At 39.9% G+C, this 20743-nt stretch overlaps 1 protein-coding gene across 10 annotated transcripts in view; it reads left to right on the top strand.

Moving 5' to 3' along the window:
- kif1b (kinesin family member 1B) overlaps window positions 1-20743 on the top strand; it is a 57758-nt gene that overhangs the window by 2904 nt on the left and 34111 nt on the right. For 5 of the 10 annotated variants that reach the window (XM_065961798.1, XM_065961801.1, XM_065961799.1 and 2 more), the window contains exons 3-14: window positions 15426-15502; window positions 15626-15805; window positions 16283-16351; window positions 16702-16880; window positions 17640-17751; window positions 18284-18361; window positions 18465-18530; window positions 18702-18719; window positions 19071-19146; window positions 19645-19723; window positions 19842-19984; window positions 20624-20665. In XM_065961798.1, coding sequence (XP_065817870.1) covers window positions 15426-15502; window positions 15626-15805; window positions 16283-16351; window positions 16702-16880; window positions 17640-17751; window positions 18284-18361; window positions 18465-18530; window positions 18702-18719; window positions 19071-19146; window positions 19645-19723; window positions 19842-19984; window positions 20624-20665 — 1119 coding nt within the window. The remainder of the gene's footprint in view (window positions 1-15425; window positions 15503-15625; window positions 15806-16282; window positions 16352-16701; window positions 16881-17639; window positions 17752-18283; window positions 18362-18464; window positions 18531-18701; window positions 18720-19070; window positions 19147-19644; window positions 19724-19841; window positions 19985-20623; window positions 20666-20743) is intronic. The other 5 variants (XM_020632244.3, XM_020632245.3, XM_020632249.3 and 2 more) reach the window with 3 other exon arrangements.

Genomic DNA, 20743 nt, shown 5'->3' on the forward strand with positions numbered 1-20743 from the left:
GTTATGGCTCACTTGCCTTCATCTCTCAAACTCTACCAAAGAGAAGCTTTGTAATCCTCAGTTCTTTTACTCCATATCCTCCAGTTTTCACTATGCCAATGTCACTTGGAGGTGCTGGAGGGTGACTCTTGGTTTGTAGCAGAACTGCAGAGGAATATGCAGTGTTTTGGGGGGGTTAGTGTGTGAGTGTGTAAACGAAGGAGAGGAGGAGGAGGAGGAGGCTGCAGTACTGCCTACTCTACCTCCTATCACATGGGCAGATTGCAGAGCTGAAAGGGAGGCTGGCAGGAGGCCATACTCTCCCTTCATCAGGACTTCATTGCAGATGGTATGCTGAGAATGCTCTCTTATTTGGCCCTTGAGAGGTTAAACAGTACCTAGATGCTCTAACCTGCACAGATTCTTACACGCAGTTAAAATTATTTGACATGCAGTGTGACGTGCTAACCATTCTGCAGTTGTGGTTTCCTGGTTTCCCAGTTTCCTAGAACTTTTCACAATTTGTCCCACAGTCGGTTATATTTTGTCTTTAAAATCTAATAGATGTCAAAGACATGATGACTGTCTCCTCAGTGTTTAAATGGATGGCAAAACTTTTTTTTAAATGACTGTGAATTTAATGGCAAATTGCATCCTTATTTGGATCTTCAGTGCTCTCTTTAATGCATTGCAATGTGATCCATTTTCATACTAGTTGCATGTAATTTACAAAAAAACACAAAATCCAAAAACATAAATCCAACCAAGAGTCATCACAACTTTATTTTCTCATCCTAAAATAATTTCTCTTATGAGTGGCTACAAAATGTCCCCTGGGGTTTTACCTCTCTCAGATTTATAATCATACGTTCCCATTTCAACATTTCTTTTTACAACCGCAGAAGTACAAGAACCTCCATCGAATATTTTCAAACTACTTTCATCACATCCGATGATTTAACTTTTTAATTGAAAGGATACTCACATTGAATACTTTGGTCAAATGTTGTTTAAAAAGCTGATTCAATCTGAATCAGTGTCGTAGTGCTAGCATGAAATAAAGTGCACGATCCCTTTTGGATTTCTATTTTAAAACGTCTGTGGTGAAAGAAGTAGTTGGACTGAGAGCTGCTTTTCAGAAACGGGATGTTTTATGGTCGTGCTTGGTCAGCTTGTAGGTGTTTGGCAGATGTGTGTATGAGGCCATGACACTCCCCTTATTGTTGTAACTCACTCAAGGGCATTATGTGTCTGTGTGCATGTGTGTCAACAGCTCAGAGAAAGAGAGAGCTTTGGGGGCAAAGGCAGGATATGCTGTCTCCCTCCCTCTCTCTCTCTCTCTATCCCACTTTCACCATGGGCGGAGGGTTGTCAAGGATAGGGTGCAGGCAGAGGGGCAGCAAATTGATTATCCAGTGTGCAGGAAATGTGTCCAAGGCCTCTGCAGGCAGGCTGGAAACAAGCGAAGCCCCTTTTCAGTAGAAGCTCTTAAACATACCAGAGCTAATGTAATTATAAAGGGGTGACGCGATGGGCCATTGCATCAGTTAGTGTTGGTGCTCCGAATGTTGAATAACGCCAGGGCACCCAAATCCTGCCTTCATTAGGGCCCTGATGTGTTCTCTGTCTTGTTATGTAACGTGTGCGTTATGTTCCCCCAGTGAGCAGCAACTCGTGTATGTTTGGCCGATGATGGATGATGGATGGATCTGATATGTTAGAGCGTTTTATTCAGTGAAGTGGAAAATACCCATGTCCAGATTTTCTGCATGATAATTTTTCTGCAAGATTGTAAATGTCCTGTGATATAGGAGCAGCTGTTGTTACATATTATCCCCTGAGCTAAAAGTAAACAGACTGACAAATTGATAGAACAAACAAAAGGTTAATTTATCAATTAGACCTTTACCTTTCAGATACAATTTTGCTGAGGGTCCAATCAGGGTGAGCTAAGTGGATGTTGACCTTACAAAACTCCTGCAGGGAGGAATCAGCTCAACACTAGTGTCAGTAACACATTTGTGGAAGGTATCACTAGAGCAGGAGCGACAATGCATCGTCTTGTATGAATTAATTCCTGTTGAGGAGAGAGCTGAAATATGGGAATCATGGGTTTGGATGAGGGACTGTCATTCTGCTGCTGAACCCTGTGCATACAGGTCTACTTGACCTGATTAAGAACAGTAATCTGCAAGGCTAGCTTCAGGTTGCCAAGCCCTGCGGCAATAATCCTCCTTGACCCTTGTTGGTGTGCACAAACCTACACATGGCCACTCGAGGTGTTAGATTCCTCATGCCCTCATGCTGAGATTGTTTTGGAGTGACACCACATTTGCCCACATGCACTACTTACAGAGCAGTCTCCCACATACCAGACTGATCTCCTAATAAGAGGGGAGGACAGGCAGATAGATGTCTGTGACTGGTATCAACTCATGCTGTGTCATGGGACTTTCAGTCCAGAGGTGCACATTTACGCCAAGTATTGAAGCCAGCTATTATAACAACTAACTATAACAGCTGAATAAGAGACAACAAGTTCATTTTAACGTTCTTCATGCTGCTTACACAAAGTTTGACTTATCTTGACTTGTCCTAAATGTTTTTAATGTTGAATGCATTTGGGCTTTCTAGGAAACTTTTTCATTAACCAGGAAGAAACAAAAACACTGAGAGCCTGAGTGTGAGAAATCGTATCATATACACTGTCTTATCGTCTATGGTCATCTTCTTGTCTTCAGGTTTGTCAAGGAATCAGCATTTCTTGCTGATGAATGCACAAAGACATCTCACTTCTTCCTTCTAAAGTTATGGGCTTTAGTCAACCGTCTTTCTGGATATGTACTGCTCTGTATTTCTCCCTTTTAAGGTTTTGGCTTCAGTATTTATGTCTTAATAAATAGTAGACAGGTGTTAGAGTTTGGAGAACAGCCATGTAGAGACAGTCTTGATGAAGTTGTGTGTATGCTAACCCAGTTGCCACAGTTTTATAACCTGACGTGAATGGCAAGGTATCAAGGATATTTCTTGTTATGATTATGACTTTTTAAAGACATTTTAATAAAATATCAAATTCTTCTCTGATCTTGAAAGTGCTTTAGGTTTATGTAAGGTGACGCTCTTTCATGCAGTTAACCCTTTAGTATTTTTTTTTTTTTAAATTGAGCTTTGAAATCTAATGAAAGATGTGTTTTTCATAGCGCAAAGTAAAATGAGACACAAAACCATGTTGTCTTCTTCCACCTTTACCTTATCATTTTCATTAACAGCTGTTTGGAAGTGATTCAGAAACCCCTACATGGAGTTGCCTAAAGGGATCAGCGGATAACTGGAATGTAGTTGATGTGTGGTTAGAGTGGGAAAGTGATAAATGCTCTCTCCCACTTAATTGCAGTTTCAACTTTGTTGCTGACCACTTGGGGTTATCACTCCACAACTTCTGTAAGAATATGATATAACTCATATCATTTACTTATCAAACTGCCAGAACATTTCTAGTCTGCAATGTTGAAACATTTTCTTAAATTAGGACCTCAAAGTCAGTATGCCTCCTCCTACACCTCTTGCATCTCCCAACATCTGGAAAGAACGTAATAGTTTACATAGTGATGATGTAACCGTCTGACTGTGTAACTGAGGAATTTGTTGGCATTTATTCCCTGCTGACACCATAAGGACCAGCTTCAGATGTTTTTAAATAAGCTGTACTAACAGTGAACAAAAGCAGATTTACCTTAATGATCTCTTAATTTGTTTTGTCACATTGATTTGCTTAAGGAAACTGACCTCTTTGGGTCTGAGGATGCTTCTTGTCACATAGCTCTACAGTGAAGAATGTGTTGTATTTTTCAGCACTCACCTTTTATCAATGACTATCTTCCATACATCAGCTCTCTCCATTTTGTTCACATCATAGTTTTATCAAATCACTCTTACGTTCCAGCCTGTGCAGAGGAAGCTGTGGGAGCCTTTTGCAGAAAATGTGAGATAGAAGAGGAGAGGATGCGATCAGAGCTGACTCAAGAGAGGGGGAGGGGAGATGTAAACGCATCCACAGCAGCAGAGACAGTGAAAGTCATTCACGAGCACTATTCACGTGTAAGACAGCGTGAGGCAGCATCACATACAGTGGCCCAGCAGGGGAGGATGGGATTTCATACATATTGGTGGAGGCTGAGAAGAGGTTTTCGTGTAGTGGAGCTAAAACTGAGGAAAAGGGAAATAATTTATATCCACTGATGTTTATGGTCCTGATGTATGTGCCTAATGCAAATAATATGGGGCCTTTCATTTCACTTTTTTCATTAAAAACATATTTAAAATTTTCTCGAGGAAAATGTTAAGATCTATATATTTGAACTTAAGACATTTAGAAAAACAGTCTTAAAAGCAAATCACTAGACATTCAGAAAAGTAGATTTGTAGATGGGCGGCTGTGGTTCAGTGGTAGAGTCGGTATAGCTCTCATCTGGAAGGTCAGGGGTTCGATCCCCTGCTCCGGCAGCCACATGTCAGATGTGTGCTTAGGCAAGACACTTAACCCCGAGTTGCTCCTGTTGCGTCGTTGGTGGTGTTTGAATGTGTATGAATGGGATAATTAAATACTGATGGAAACTTTACATATCAGCTTCTGCAATCAGTGTATACATTGGCAGGTCTGACTACCACAAGCTCTTTTACACCACAGCACTTGGGTTAGTCTGAGGACTAGAAAAGAACTCACTCAGCTCATTTCTATTTAACATTTTTGTTTTAACTTAGATAATTGTGGACACATTGCTAAATTCAATGTATTATTATAGTAATTTTCTTTGCAGATAAGAACCCTTCAGAAAAAAAACAGCAAGATATTGATGCTTACAGGTTTTTTTCCCTTAAAAGCTCTTCTTAGATCTGCTGATGGTGTCTGGATCAGAAAATCCATTAAGTAATATGACCAGAGAGATAAAGGCCAAAGTAAACATCTGCCTGCCTTCACATAACAGCAAACACAGAATTAGTCTGGTTAAATGCAGTCTCGCCAAATCCTAAAATGTGTCCCAGTTTTGCAGAAACCAAAATAAATAGAGGAGGGGGAAGAAGGCACGTGTATGCGAATGTGTGTATGCCCTTTTGTATCTTTTTGGTGCAAGTGTGAAGAATAGTAATAAATGGGTAAACAGAGAATGTTGTAGGCCCACAACATGTTTTGACTAAATCTAGATGTTGTCATAAAAAGTTAAAAGACAAAATGTACCCCAGACACATTCATGGTAGCTGTACTCCCGTCTATTTCCCTTTTTATAGATGAGGACACACCCACTAGAGTTAGACTTTTTTAAGGATGTCCAACTCATTTTGCAGTTTAAACCAAATAGCACTCACAGCAAACAGCTTCCACCACCATTCATCCCTGTCTTGGTGATGCAAACAGCAGCTTAACAGCAGATAATGGTGTGTTTGTTTTAAAGTTATGGTACTTCTGGGGTTGCCCCTCTTACCTTTGGTTCGTTGCCTAAGTTGGATGAAATGGCTAGACTTTCCCACATTCAAGGCAGTGAATGTGTTTTTGAGTTTTTGTGCCCTGACTGAAACAGCCCTTTTTCCAGACTGTATTGTTTGGTTTCCTCTCACAGTCTGGGGGCTGAATTCAGAGGCAAACTGGAGGGCTTTGCAGTCCAGGCACGAGAAGCTTGGTGGTGGCATAATGCTCATTTTGTATTATTCATAAGAAGGAAGTCAGGGGATTGACAGTTTATTATTCTTAAAAGCCTAATTAATAACTGTTTTAATGATCTGTGAAAACTCAAGGTAGCATTCAAATACACACATCATGTTCAACCTCCACAGAGAAAATGCTGCATATTTGTCAACACTAGTCTCTTTCTTTTGTGTGTACTGGCATCATAACATTACAACGAGTGATGCAGCTTTTTTGAATTTCTTTTTGAATTTAAACATTGGTCATCATGAAAAAAAGACGGATGATTTTCACAGATGGGCATGACAGAGTTGTCGACATGATGTCATGATGGTTGCATAAATCCAGAGAGCATTTAAAGTGAGACTTTGGAGAAGGCTAGTTGAGAAAATCCAGGTCACTGCTCTGTAAAATGGGTGCTTGTTGTGAGCAGTGTAAGAGGCTCTCTTCATTACCCTGTTCTACACAGCCTGGTCTACACTGTTGTCCCAACTCAACCACTCTGCCTGGATCGTTCCTCGGTCATATGATAGACTGTATACTGTTGTTTTCAGACCATTTTAGACACAGTTTTATCACGAGTCAAGATTTAAAACAAATGTGCAACTGTATAGAATGGACAGAGTCATAACTTTGTAATGCAAATTCAGTGTTTAGTAGTTTTGTGGCTTTTCATTCTTGTGACTGCCCTTTATTCATGATTACAAATACCAACTCATTCTTTTCATCACCAAAGTAAAGCTTTTTTAGAATTGTTTAAGCATTTTCTAATGAATTGGGGAAGAAGTGCTTTATTGTAGACCTTTTCAGCTTGGTTTCATAATGCAGACTAAGTTCCTCTTAAAAAAGTTGACACGTGCAAGTTTCAATTTTCAATACATAAAGTGCCTTAAGCCTTAAAACACCGGGCTGGTCTAAAGCTGTGGATGTGTAAACATGGCTTTCCGTGACACAGGATGTGTTTGGACAGACCTCTAGACCTTTTGAGGCAGCACCTGCAGAGAAGAGAATATCCTCCTTGGACCTGATCCATAAGAAGCCTTGCCTCTGAACTGTGAAAACAGCTGAAATCCCTGACAAAGGATTCTGTATCATTTTGTAAATGTTAACTTTGAGGTGCCAACATCATATACACGAATTAGACAAGCTGGGGGACATTGTTTAGGTAGTCACTCTAGGCATTGCGCTGAAGAGCTACTGGCTTGTATTCTGGATAATTATTGTTTTAGTTCTGATTTCATGCCAGCTCTGTGTGCATGTGGCTTCATCACCTGAGAGTCTGACTGATATCCCACTCTCATTGTTGTATCACTCTCATTGTTGTAGTTGTGTGTTTGTTTAGCTTCTGAATGGAGTCCTGCTGGCTTAGCATGTTTTATGTGTCTGGTCGTTTCTAGAAGCCTCTTTGTAGTCACTGTTATCCAGGACTCGGTGAGCCTGTGTGAACTGCTAATATTAAACTGCACTCGCAGACCTCGCTAGCTATCAGTGTCTGTGAGCTGGGAGCAATGTGTGGTTTGGCTGTGAGTTCGGCGGAAAGGTTGGGCGGCTGAAATCTGTCCATTCCTTCCTGTCACTGACAGTCTGTCGGCATGTAAAGCACTAGCTGCCATCTGCTGCTGTATAAATAGACGGTAGTCAGATTTGGAACAGCTGGCCCATAGGCCAGGACTGCACCCTTTCCCACTGCTTTCGAGCTAAACTGTAGCCATTTGATGTCTTATTTTATTTGCATTTTAACCAACTACTAAAAAGTAAATACAGCTCCTTCCAGAAAAAATCTGAATGTGATTTAAATCTTATTTATTGAACTGAGCTTGATGATGATTTTTTAAATGCAATGTTAAGAGTAAACCAGCTCTCTTCATAGACAGGCCAAAGCTGCCTGCTGTCCTGTCTGTGCGCACCGCCATCTTGGTTCAATTAATTGGGAAATCAGAATCACCATCATCAGAAATACAAAGATATCTTTTCACCAGATATTGCGCTTAGTAGAAATAAATGGCACAGCAGGCTCGCTGACATTTTTGGATTTTTAACTTATTGTCACCCTATATGATTAAAAATAGGGCTAAACCTGATTGCTGAGAAACTGCATCTCCAAGTTTTAATCTTTTATTCAGTACTTTGATTTCCAGCACAAACCAGATTTCCTGATATAACCTGGGTTATTGGGTATGTGTTTACGTTGTTCATTAAATATATCTAAGGTGTTGCATTTTTTAATCAAAAGTATCCTGAAGATGTTTTAAAAAAAAACTAAACTTCATAACAAAAATGTGAAAGTTTCTTTTTGTGCGGTGATCACTTTTTAGGAAAGAAGGGGGGATGGTGGGGATAGGCAGTGTGAAAGGGGTCTTTGTGATTGAGGGGACTGGACACATTAAGCCTTGTCATAACAGATTACCTAATGTGTTTTGCAGGCTCTGTTGTCAGTTGCAGTACCCTGCATTCAGTGCATTGTTCTGGTGTCTTCCTGTGCTTTTTTCCTCCTCTCGTCTCTGCCCAGTAGGAAGAGAAAAATGACGTGATCAGCCTTCTTAGTAGAAACAGAGGATTTGTTAGTAGGAACACAGTGCCTCCAATCACAGTTAAGCTAATCACTGTGCTGTACTGGTTTATTGGATGCATAATCATATCATTAGAACGCATGACTGTTATGTGGAGTCTTAATTTGAAAGCTCACTACTCCTGACTAGACAAACTAGTCTGCCAGTCTGTAAATTTCCATGGGTATTGTGGCAGGAGTACTCAGAAGAGCTGTATTCAGTTGCACAGTTGATAGTTTTAAATTAAAGGCCACAAGGCATCTCCCTGACCAGACGTGAAAGTTCACTGTGTCCAAAGGGATAATGAAGATACCGCATGTTGGTTTCTGTTTTGGAGATGTTATATGTGCTGTGTTGTGGTTGCAACAAGCTCAGCTGTTTGTCAAATGTGCACAGCAGTGCTCACACACACTACTTTTAGCCCTCAGCTTTGAGCTGCATCCAGTGACAACTCTGTCACCTGTGCTGCAGCCATGGCAACCGAGCCATCACACACTCTGTTCCAAAGATACAGGATACAACAGGCAGAGTGTTTCCTTGGTAACTTTAAAATGGGCCTCGTCTAATCTATATGCTCCCAAATTAATATTCTACAATTAAATTATCCGTGGCGTGGCTCAAACCTGCAGTTCATCTCAGCCGCTGCTTTTATTTACTCATGAAAATAGTGTGTATTTATAATGCTATTTAGAAAAAGCATTTGAGCTGTGATTGTGTTGATTTCTCTTTTGACAGGATTGTAGGAAAGGACTCGCACAATCAAGCCGTTAGCCTGTAAATGCAGTGAACATTGTTACAATCATTATATAACATCACACTTTTTTTTTTTTTTTAAATATACCAGAGATGTTTTCTCTTGTGCTCTACTCCCATGATCAGTCATTGTGGTGTTGTTCCAATCAATGAAAACGACATGGTTTAAAGGCATTTTTGAAATGATTTGATGAGTACACATGGCTTCCGTTATCCTTTTAATGAAGGGCAAACCATTTTAAACTCCTGTGTAATTCTGTGTACTTCTAGCAGTGACTTTTGGCTAAAAATTTAACACATGAAAGCTAACACAAAAACTGAGCAGTCTTGTTGTAACACACAGCAAACTAACTGATTCTTTGGCAGAACTGTACTGCTGGTTTACGTTCAGCAGAGCATCATGCTGGTAAGACAATAAGGAGTTTATTAGACTGAATTTTGTTTGGATTTCTCTGGTCTGCACACCAAGGCAGACAATGATTTAATTAAATGTAATTAACTTTTCTGCATTTCTTTGTCCCACCAAATTTCAATCAGTTTGTCATAACTAAATGATCATAAAGTCACATTGTAAGGATGTAATGATTAATATGTTAATATGTGAGTGAGTTCAACATTTGGAATTCATGAGTGAAATAAAACAAACAGAGATGAACTGTTACAATTCATACTTCTGCCTATAAGCGCACAGACCCTGGGGATACTTTTCAAATTTCTCAGTATTGCTGACAGAAGTGATGTGGTAATTGCAGTTCTTCACAGATATTATTTCTCGGAGTAGGACATTTACTGGTTTATTACTGTATGGTGTTTGCCCAAACGCTTAAGGCGCCCTCTGCCTTTTGCCTCAGCTGTTGGATATTCTGTTAGAGCACTGCCCACAGTTTGGGCCGCAAGTGATCAATGGCTCCTTGATTGTAAAAAGAGGAAATTAATTCCGACTTTTTTAAATATCAGAAATGTATAATCATTAATATAACTAGTTTTTTTTTTTTTTTCAAACAAACTGCGTAACAGAGCGTTGTGTTCAGTCCAAAAACTGAAGATGTAGCCCCCTTAACGCACGCTCCTCCTTTGGTCTTTCATATGACTGCACAGCATGCGCTGAAGCTGCACCCATTGCACAGACACACACACATCGCTAAATGAATGGTGTGTGTGTTGCATGTTTAACATTGTCAAAGCTTACATGAGCTAAAGTTTCTGTAAATCACTGCAAACTTGTTATTCACAGAAGGATTTCTTTCTTTGTTGTAAATCTGAAGTAACAGTTATTGAAATGATCTAGCTTTTCATATTACAGTCAGTTGTATTCAAGTTTTAGAAGCCCTTTTAAGATAAAAAGGAAGTTATTATTTATTTAATGATTTTTTTTCCACGATAAACATGCCCTTTTTTGTCCTAATAAATACACGTGTTTAGAACCCCGACCTTAGCTGGTGAATTTCCTGCGGGAAACCCTGATGGATTTGTTTAATGCCTTTATCTCCTTCCTGTGAACTCAGACAGACATTGATCAGCTGGAACAGCTTGCAGATCCATCAAGGTTTACTGGAAGAGAGACGCCGATATGTTCAACCATTTTAGGCCGTGCCTGTCTGTTGGTCTCAGGTGAATGGGGCTGGCTTTTAGTCCCCATCTGGTGCTCAGAGACAATCTAAGCACCCAATTACTGAGGGGTCTCTCTGCTTTCCTGGTTGGATTATAGACCCCATGTTGAACACTGGAGCACAAAATGTCTGCCGGCTACAACCAGCTGAGTGAAGTTCTTTACAAAGCAGGATATGGTTAGTTAACAGGTATCCACCCTGCCTCGAAACGGAGAGCTCCTATGGAGGGCCAGCATCCAATCAGACCAATATTCTGTTGAACAGGAAATGAGAATGTAGAGCTGTGATGTTTTTTAAAAATAAGAATTTACCACCCAGTACAGCTTGTGTCGGGTCCCTGACTAAATGAATCTATTTTTAGCTGCATTAACTGAAAAAAAAAACTATAAACACAAGGACAAGATCATCAAAGATAAACTGAAATGCATATTACCAAATAAAGGTAAAGTATTAAATGTTATAGTAAAGTATATAGTTATAGTTATAGTATAGTAAGTGGCAGTTATATGATCTGTGGTTCTGAAGTACCTATCATAGTTCTTTTGAGCCCTGACTGTAAATAATGAAATGGTAGGCTACAGTTTGAGGGGTGTTCCACTTTTTGATAAAGTCCATTCTCCTGTGCCTAAGGAAATGGAGTAAAGCCAGCCAAACAAAACATAAGATTACGTAACATTTCAAGCGTTTATCATTTATTGCATTTTGTCATGCCGTCTCTCGGAAAGAAAGTCGTTCTATACTTTCAATTTCCTGAATCATTTCTGTCCTCTCAGAGATTGTTTGACTTTATGAGAGCTCTGCTTTCTTGAGAAAAGGCCTCAACAATCACTTTGCATATCACCTGTATTTTAGTAAATTAAGTTTGTCTTTGATTTATGGCCTTGTGTCTTCCGACTTAAGGTGGGCTCTAGTGCTCAAAAGTCTAAATGTTTGTTCTTCATCACAATATTTCACAATATTTCTGTTATTGAATGTTCAATTTCTAAAGTATTTAAGTAAAGGTTTCGTATACTATAAATTGTTTTTGTACTTGTCATGGAGTCTGACATGTTAAGTAGCTTAATGTCTTAGATTCAAATCCTCAAGCTTTCCCCACTATGGCTTTCACATGTCTACAGGATTAGACTCTTGAAATCACTTTTTCATTCATTCCTAATTGACCATTAATCTATCTGCGTTTAAATAACTGTGGATTTCTTCAGAGCAGGGACAGGGATGCTTGTGAAGATGAGAGACAGAACGCAATGTGCCGCATCCTCCCCTTCTGTGCCAAGTTGAGGTTGTTATGGCAACCAGAATCTAGTCATGTACCTGTTGCCATGGTTGAGAAAGTCAGGGTGATGACGTTTACTAGGCAGCAGGACGTGTCTGCCATTTTAATTGTAGAATATGGACTATAAATGGAAAGCAGAGGAACTCTTTATTGACATCGTGGTTAGTGGCAGTTAATATGCACCAGCACTCACACTGATTTGATTTCCAACTGTGATTTACAGGGGCAGGTTTGCAAAGTTGTTGAAGTGACGCATTCAGTTGAGACAAAATATGTGAGTCATGCTTGAAGATATAGGGCATTCATATCAGTCTGGTGAACTGGATCTCCAATCATAGTAGTGGTGGGTGGTATGACATGAAGCATGGTATTTTTTAATGTTGCTTTTTGCTGAAACGGTAACATATATCAAGGTAGTATCACATTAAAAGTGATTGCACATTTGAAGGCATGTTCATACACTAAGACCCCCTTCTCCCCCTTGAACAAGCCTGTTCAATGGAATACTTCCCTCATTTATGTTTAACACCAGAGAAAGATGTTTTTATAAGTCATCTTTTGTTCACTTCTCAGTACATTAAAGCCTATAACTGGAGTGGTTTAAAGTTGGTTTCACATCTTCTTTTTTTTTTTTCAGATTTGTATTGAGCTGTTCAAAACACAACATTTCCTGATAAAGCTCTTTTATGATAAAATAGTTTAAACAACATGATAAGCAGAGATCCTCAAGAACAGTAGGGAGTAACAATATTTACAGCCACTCCTTTAACCCTGAGTCAGAGCCACAGCTCGCTTCTTTTAATCATCTTGGATTTAATACAGGCAAGACATCAATTGAACCCCCTTTAAAAGGCAGACACGTTGTGGTGGCAGGGATGCAGATTTGGGCTGTGCTGGGCTTAAGTGACACCAATCAAACCATACCAGCACATAACCTATGTTAAAGCCCCAGACAGGCCGGAAGAGCAACATGCACACCCAATAAATGTTGCTGTTATGTGCTGAAGCTAGGAGAGGAGAGAATACAAGTTTACCTGATTACTGTGCCACAATGGCTTTTCAGCTGTACTTTTTGGTCGGTGATCGTGTGAGACCGCTGGCTCTGCTCTGAGGTTCAGAACGAAACATGAAGAAGACCGGGGGAATCAATCTGAGCTGTTGTCTGTCACAAATTCCCATGTAATGCTACTTTAATTTACCTGCCACTTTGGTTGGAAGGTTGAGCACTCACTGTTGCCTTGTGTGTGCACCCAACCAAACGGGTGTATTTAAACTGATGACGATATGGCAATAATCAATGTTGTGGGAGAGCGTAATACAGGGGCCGGTGTTGATACTGGTTTGCTGCACACCCCTAAATGGTATGGATTCCCCTTCACTTCCCCACTCTTCAATATTAAGATGAAACCGCTTAAAATATGTTTCATGAGAAATTAGCTGCAATGTGTAAAAGTACAAATAATATTAAATTTGATGAAACCATTACCGACCCTGTTTCTTCACTGCATCTTTGCCTTTAAAATACTTATATACTCCTGCATGACGTCCACTCTCATGACACATTGATGGGACCACATTGAGAGCAAGGAGTGGGCAATAGAATGAGACATTCAAGCCACATCTCGAGCATGGTTCAATATTAGGAATTCAGCCGTCTCCCACTACCTGACTGCAAAGAGCTTTGCTGTACTTGGATAAATTTTTAAACCACAAGATCCATCAATTTTGCTTATATGTCCCAAGATACAAGCTGACAGATTTAGACGGTAGAAAGCTCAAACCACTGTACTTTTTGCTAGAACACAGTCGTGATTCCTGATTCTAAGAACATGCACATTTTTTCACACTCAGCCCTGGCATGGGTAACCCACCACCTAAAGCCCCACACGTGGCACTGTCTCATCATCTTTCTGTTTTTACTGCTAAGTCGCCTCATTGACACTGCATGACTCTGAATTAGGCTGCCCTTTCATGAATAGCCACTGTAGATTGTTTCAGGGAAAAGGAATAGGAGCACTGGTAACGTAAATCCCCCTTCGTTTCTTCATTCCCTGGCTCCAATTTCCCTTTGGAGGCAGGTCAAAGGTGATATTTGGCTTTATTTAGCCACCTGTCTTGCTGTATCCTCTTCCAGTGCCCAATATGGAAGCCACTGCTTTGACTGTACACCTTAACCTGTATGAAGCTTGTATCTGCTACAAACACATGCATCTATGTTATAGCTACCTGCAGTGGCTGATGCTACAGCATAACACATTCAGCATGAAGCAGTTAGAGCTCTGGTTTTTTAGAGGACACACTGTGCTTTTCTGTCAACATGTGACCTGTGGAGGGCGATATGCAATCCCTGTCTCTCCTCATCATCTCCTGCATTATTAATAAGTGTGCTGAAATCCTCTGAACACATTAGGCACACTGTTGGTGACATCTTGATGTAAAATCCTCTCGAGCACTCTCAAGCCAAGGAGTCAGACCTGTATTTAATTTCCTTTTAAGTCAAATTCCAATTAAAAAAAAATAAAACAAAGCGTACTGCTTTGTTGTGCATGGTTGACATTGCTAAGAAAGAGTATAAATACTCTAAATGTACAAATTATATAATTCCTCCTAAGATGTTTTTTTCTTTGGTTCTGCCTTTAGTTTCTATTGTTGCTGTGTTTGTCTTGTTGCTAGGGCCTTCAGCACCGGTTCCCAGTTTCTCAAACCTTTCCCACCCAGTTTAACGCTCCTTTCTCTTCACCTCTCTCCTCAATGCTGACGGTAGAGGTATGCATTTGTCTGTGCCGCCTGAGCAAACTCTCTGCATTGGCGCTGACACAAAGCAGCTTTAGTCAATAAAAGTGCAGTTTGTCTCAGAGGGAGATTTGAGGGACAACTGGCGTTTGAAACATCTACAAATATCCTTTAGTAAATTCTTAGTCTCCTCCTCTCTTTCCGTCACATGTCATATGTCACATGTTGAATGCACATTGTGGAAAGCTTTAACACAGCTCCCAGGGGTACCAGCAAGCATGGTTGAGAGGGATGACATGCCAGGCGTGGCTGCAGATTCTTGTTCATTAAGAAATGTCTGTGTGACCGTTAAGAATGACTGGGTGGTGCAGAAGTATGGTGTCATCATTTCTTTTGTGGGTAGAACAGATGACTGTGGTGAGAATGGGAGAATACTTATGTGGTTTTTGTGTGCTTTAATTGGGTTATCAGTGTGTATTAAATGAATAGAGACACAGACTGTGTGTTGGGAAAAACTTGACACAGAAGTTGAAGTTCCCCAAAAAGACGATGGCCCATAATAAGCCACTAGTTCACGTGACTTTCAGTCCCAAATATATTATTGTAAGAACTATGATCGAGAAAAAAGGATCTTGGGAAGACCCCTATTTCCATGCTAGACTAAAAAAAAGCTGTTATAATAAACAGTTCCATTTAGACTGCTCATAGTGAGTGTTTTTCTTTAGTGGAACTGAAATATGATTGTATTAAAAGTATCACATACACAAATAAAGTGTTGAAACGAGACATACAGTACATTGAACCAAACAATAATCAACTACATTACTAATTTTGTTCTTTCTCCACAGTTATTGCCAACCCTAAAGCACCAAAAGAACCAGCAAAGACCTTCAGTTTCGATTACTCCTACTGGTCACACACTACGGTAAGGTTAAAGCGGTCTCTTGTCTCTGCTGTAATGACTAAACAATATATATTGTAAGTTTTAAATACTGTTACTTCATGAAATTCTATGCATATAAAGATAAACCTCTCTGTCTCTCCACAGCCGGAAGACCCCAGTTTTGCATCACAGAACCTTGTGTACAATGACATTGGAAAGGAAATGCTGCAGCATGCTTTTGAGGGATACAATGTCTGCATTTTTGCCTATGGCCAGACAGGAGCTGGCAAATCCTACACCATGATGGGCAAGCAGGAGGAGGGACAAGAAGGAATCATTCCCATGGTTTGTTCAATGATACATCTTTCTGATTTAACAAACTATTCTCACTGTCCAATTCTACCTGTTCACTTAGACGCCTACATTTTCAAAGCTTCTTTGAATCACAGCGAGGTCCTCTGTCAGTATTTGAAGACCAGAGTCTAGCAGTTCTTAAATCATTCCCTATTGTTAAAATTTCTTCCTAGCCTTTATCCACCATGTTTTTTCCTCTGGTATGACAGTTCATGTAAAAAAGATTTTGTTTAACTTCCTTGGTGATGACATCAAAGCTTAAATATGGTTTTACCCGAAATAGTATCTCTATACCTATTTACTGAAATGCTGTAAAAATACATTAAGTCTTTAATCTGCCTATGTTCTTTTTTCTAAACGATGAGCAAAAAATTATTTATTTGTAGAACCACAGATCCTATTAATCCCCACTCTTGCCCTTTCACATGCCTTTAATTGCACTAAACATCTTCTTTCTCTGCCTCTCAGCTCTGTGAAGATCTATTTGAGAAAATCAATGAGGAAGGCAACAAAGAGGAGCTCTCCTACTCAGTGGAGGTGAGTCTTAGACTGCATTGGCATTTGTAATCCCTATTCTTAGCCCTCACCTCTGACTCTTCTGTTGCCTTGTCTCTAATGAACCAACACCAGCCCTTTCCTGACAGTGTATCTGGTAAAAGTCAGTCTTCAATCACAAATTGACTGAACCTTCAGAAGCACACTGTACACTTCTTTCAAATTGAAAACAAATATACGTCTCATAAAAGCAAATTGTTTGAATGTATTGATTCATTAAACAAGGAAAAACCTACACGGATGCATAATATATCATAATATACATACTTTGTAAAGACCTTCAATATAATGTTTCCCTGGGGCGCCTAAACTTTGATTATATTTGTTCCTAGGTCAGCTACATGGAGATCTACTGTGAGCGGGTGCGAGATTTGCTCAACCCTAAGAACAAAGGGAATCTACGAGTGCGAGAACACCCACTTCTGGGCCCATACGTGGAGGACCTATCCAAGCTAGCTGTCACCTCCTACACAGACATCGCTGACCTGATGGATGCAGGCAACAAGGCCAGGTGAGCAGCCTCAGTGTCACACACAGGCCATAGCAAATAGAGGATTATTAGAGAGTTACAATAGCTTTGAGGATATGATAACTCAAGTCCTTAGAGAAATTAGATAATTGGGGCTGAACATTTTGGGCAAGCTTAGAATAATGATGGATCAGGAAATGTTCTTCACAGATTTTTAAAGCTTAGAAATCAGTAGCTCAAAGAGCAGAAAGTTATAAGCAGTAGGACACCAGCACATTCCTTTTGGTTCAAACTTGGTCAAACAATAATAGTTCCAGCTTTTATGACTTTCTCGGGCAGAAGTCTTCCTACATTTTAGTTAGTGAGTGTTTTTCTTTGAAATGAAACCATGTGATGGAAATGTGAGTTTTTTCTCTTTAAGTGTGTGAGTGTCACGGGTGCTCCTGTGGCGAGTAGTGAACTCTGTCTTAATCTTCCTGTGCTGACTCAGAAAGCTTATTTCTAGAACGTGGCGTGAACAGCAGTATCTCCCTTTTGGCTGTCCCTCTGAGTGCGCCTTGTGTATTTGTATTTGGTGTCCTCACAGTATTATCCACCTATGCCGTACAAAGTAATCCTTTAGACTCAATTCACTCTAATAGGCATAATACCCACTGATGATAGCTCCACTAATAGCCAAGACTTTGTGTGTGAAATTAAACTGAAGGAATCATTTAAAAGGAGGGGGGAAAAATTAAAGTGCCCAGAAAAATTGTGTGTTTTCTGTTGTTCCTAACCATGCCTGTACGTGTTAACCTACAGAACTGTGGCTGCCACCAACATGAACGAGACCAGCAGCAGGTCACATGCTGTTTTCACCATCGTCTTCACACAGAAGAAACATGACAGCGAAACAGACCTCTCTACAGAAAAGGTCAGAAGAGACTGAACAGACATGGGGACGCTCTCTTAAGCTTTTCACACTTAAAATGTTATTAACTTGTGGTTGACTCTGGTACAGTGCTGTTGTCAATTGTTTCTCTTCATTCTGGTTGAATTCTTTTGTAAAAGATTTTTATCCAGTTGTCCTCGATAGTCCTCTCTCAGTTAGTTAAGGTAGAAAAAGGAAAAAGACAGAGAGCCATTTTAGGTCTGACTCTTAGCATTTCCTCTGACTGCTGAGGGACAAAGACCACTGTGTATTTGTAAACACAATGCTTATTGTATTAAACTGCACGATCAGTTTCACTGCCAAGCTGCTGCATCTCTCCAGACAGAAATCCTTCAATGTTTGGAATAGTTGTATCTGCTAACTATGTGACTATTTCTGAAGACATCATCTTCTTTGTGTTTGGAAGTGAGTGCTGGCGCTGTTCCAGTATTCTCACTTTCTCTGTTTGTTATCGTTTGAATGTAAATTATTCATAGCCATGTTGCATCTAAAAATGCATTAACCTCCTCTCCAGGTCAGTAAAATCAGTCTGGTAGACTTGGCCGGGAGTGAACGAGCAGATTCCACTGGAGCTAAAGGTACCAGGCTAAAGGTAAGACACCACATCATCACAGACAACCTGTCTTACGTATTAAATACTGTTAATTAGTATAACCTTGATGAATATATAATATTCTATTTATGTATGTTTGCAGGAGGGAGCAAATATCAACAAATCTCTCACCACATTAGGAAAGGTTATCTCTGCCTTGGCCGAGGTGGTGAGTGTTTCTGTTTCTATTTCTTTTCACTTTTCACTCTTCCTTTTTGGCCTTCTCTCTTACCCTCTCCAACCCTCTCTTCTTAAGGAGTAAATGTTTGTCGCCTGGCATGCTATAACGTATGCCCTTCTGTTTTCTCTTCTCTTGTCCTTGTAATGCTTGCTTAAACAGGATAACTGTACCAGCAAGGTAAACCCTTTGATAGCTAAACCAATAACCTCTGATTCCTACCATGACGCAGATTTGACAGCCTTTTGACACGTGTAACATTGACATCGCTGCAGCGATCTGTCACTACTACTTTTATCACATAATTGCTGTGATTAAAATTAACAATCCATGCAGCTCATCAAAAGCGAGTCAAATCAGGCCTTCTACTCATTTTACCTGCCTCCTTCACTTGTCCATTACACGAGGCATGGTACATCATAATCTTGTTCCGTCTTTACTGCCATCCTTGACTGTCACTTTAAATACAGTAACTCTTACTTGAAGTGATTGTGTTTTTCTGCCTGCCTAATTAATGTTTGTTTATTGCAGAGCAAGAAGAAGAAGAAGAGTGATTTCATCCCTTACAGAGACTCTGTCCTGACATGGCTACTGAGGGAGAACCTCGGTGAGAACATTCATTTACTCCTCCTTTGCTGGTGGGATATAGAGGAATTTATGTCTGTAAGCTATGTGGTAAAATCTTATTTATACCCAATCCAAGAAAAAATGAAATGTCTGTCTCCTAAAGTGGAGGGTTACAAAGTGGCTGGTGCTACGGTACATTACTCTCTGCCTATTTTAGAAGAACACTGTCAGCAGACTGTATTTCAACTTAACTAGACAAGTGCACAAACATCTCCTGGCTTCAGACATGTATGGAGGACAGTGTATCTTCAATCCTAGCTGACATATGTTGTTTATTGCCGTTTAGTCTAATGAAACTGTGGTACATTAATGGAATGAATTGGTATTCAGCACTTATTTCTGCTTTAGTATTTATTTATCTTTGGCCTTTTAATGAATGATGAGCTGGAAATGCTGTTGTATCTTCTTATTTAGATTTTCATAGATATGTTAGCAAGATGGCTTTTAATTCGCATTGTGGTTTTTTTTGTGTTATCAGGTGGAAACTCAAGAACAGCCATGGTAGCTGCCCTCAGTCCTGCAGATATCAACTATGATGAAACTCTCAGCACTCTCCGGTAAGCTCTCCTTCTAGGACATAGGTTATGATGTTTAAAATAATTCCTGACAATTGTTTTAATTTGATCATGTACTGTGAATAAGAGTGATACTATTCTGTTTCATTTTTTTTTTTAGCTATGCTGACCGAGCCAAAAACATCAAGTGCAATGCTGTCATCAATGAGGATCCCAACAATAAGTTGGTGCGTGACCTGAAGGATGAAGTATCTCGACTGAAGGAACTTCTCCGTGCACAGGGCCTGGGAGACATCCTGGACAGTGAGTTTAGTGCTTTCACAGCAGGCAATATCTGCAGCCAAACAGCAACTGTTACTTTCTCTCTCAGGTTCTACCAAAGCTGGCAACATCTTCTTTCCACTTCACTGTGTCATTGCTTTAAGTCATCCCACTTGTTTGCATTCCTGTGCTGTTCTGGTGCCTAATACAAAATTAAAAAGACTTAAACAGCTTTTCTAGCCATATTTACCAAGATAATGCTCTATTATGCCTCTTTACAGAGTCTAGTGTATAGTGTGTATTATATGTACTACAGAACACAACATGTAGTTTTTAACAGTGCATACTTTACAATTTATTCGAAGTCAATTAATGACAATTCATTTGGTCCCATGAAGCTGATAATGACATACTGGTTTAAAGCTACATGAATCAATAAACGTCAATTCGAGACATAATATATGCATTAATAACTTCTAATATCTGAACTGATAAATAACCTGCCCACTTTCTAATCCTTGCTTAGATCATGCCTACTGCCATGGCACTTTACAAGCCAATTTCTGCCATTTCTTCTCATCCACATTGTTCTTGTCATCCTGCTCACTGAGACATGTGTGTAACCTTTTCCTCTCATTCTACTGACTCTGACCCTTATCATCTCTTCCTGCTTCCCCTCAGTTGATCCTGTGGGGGATGATTACCCAGGAAGTGGAATCAAATGTGTGTACATGTGTGGTAGTCCTGAATTGTCTTACCGCTTTTTGCCCTATTAATGATAGCTAACATTGCTTATGCCCC

This window comes from Labrus bergylta, chromosome 12 (assembly GCF_963930695.1).
Source record: "Labrus bergylta chromosome 12, fLabBer1.1, whole genome shotgun sequence".
NCBI classification, from domain to species: Eukaryota; Metazoa; Chordata; class Actinopteri; order Labriformes; family Labridae; genus Labrus; species Labrus bergylta.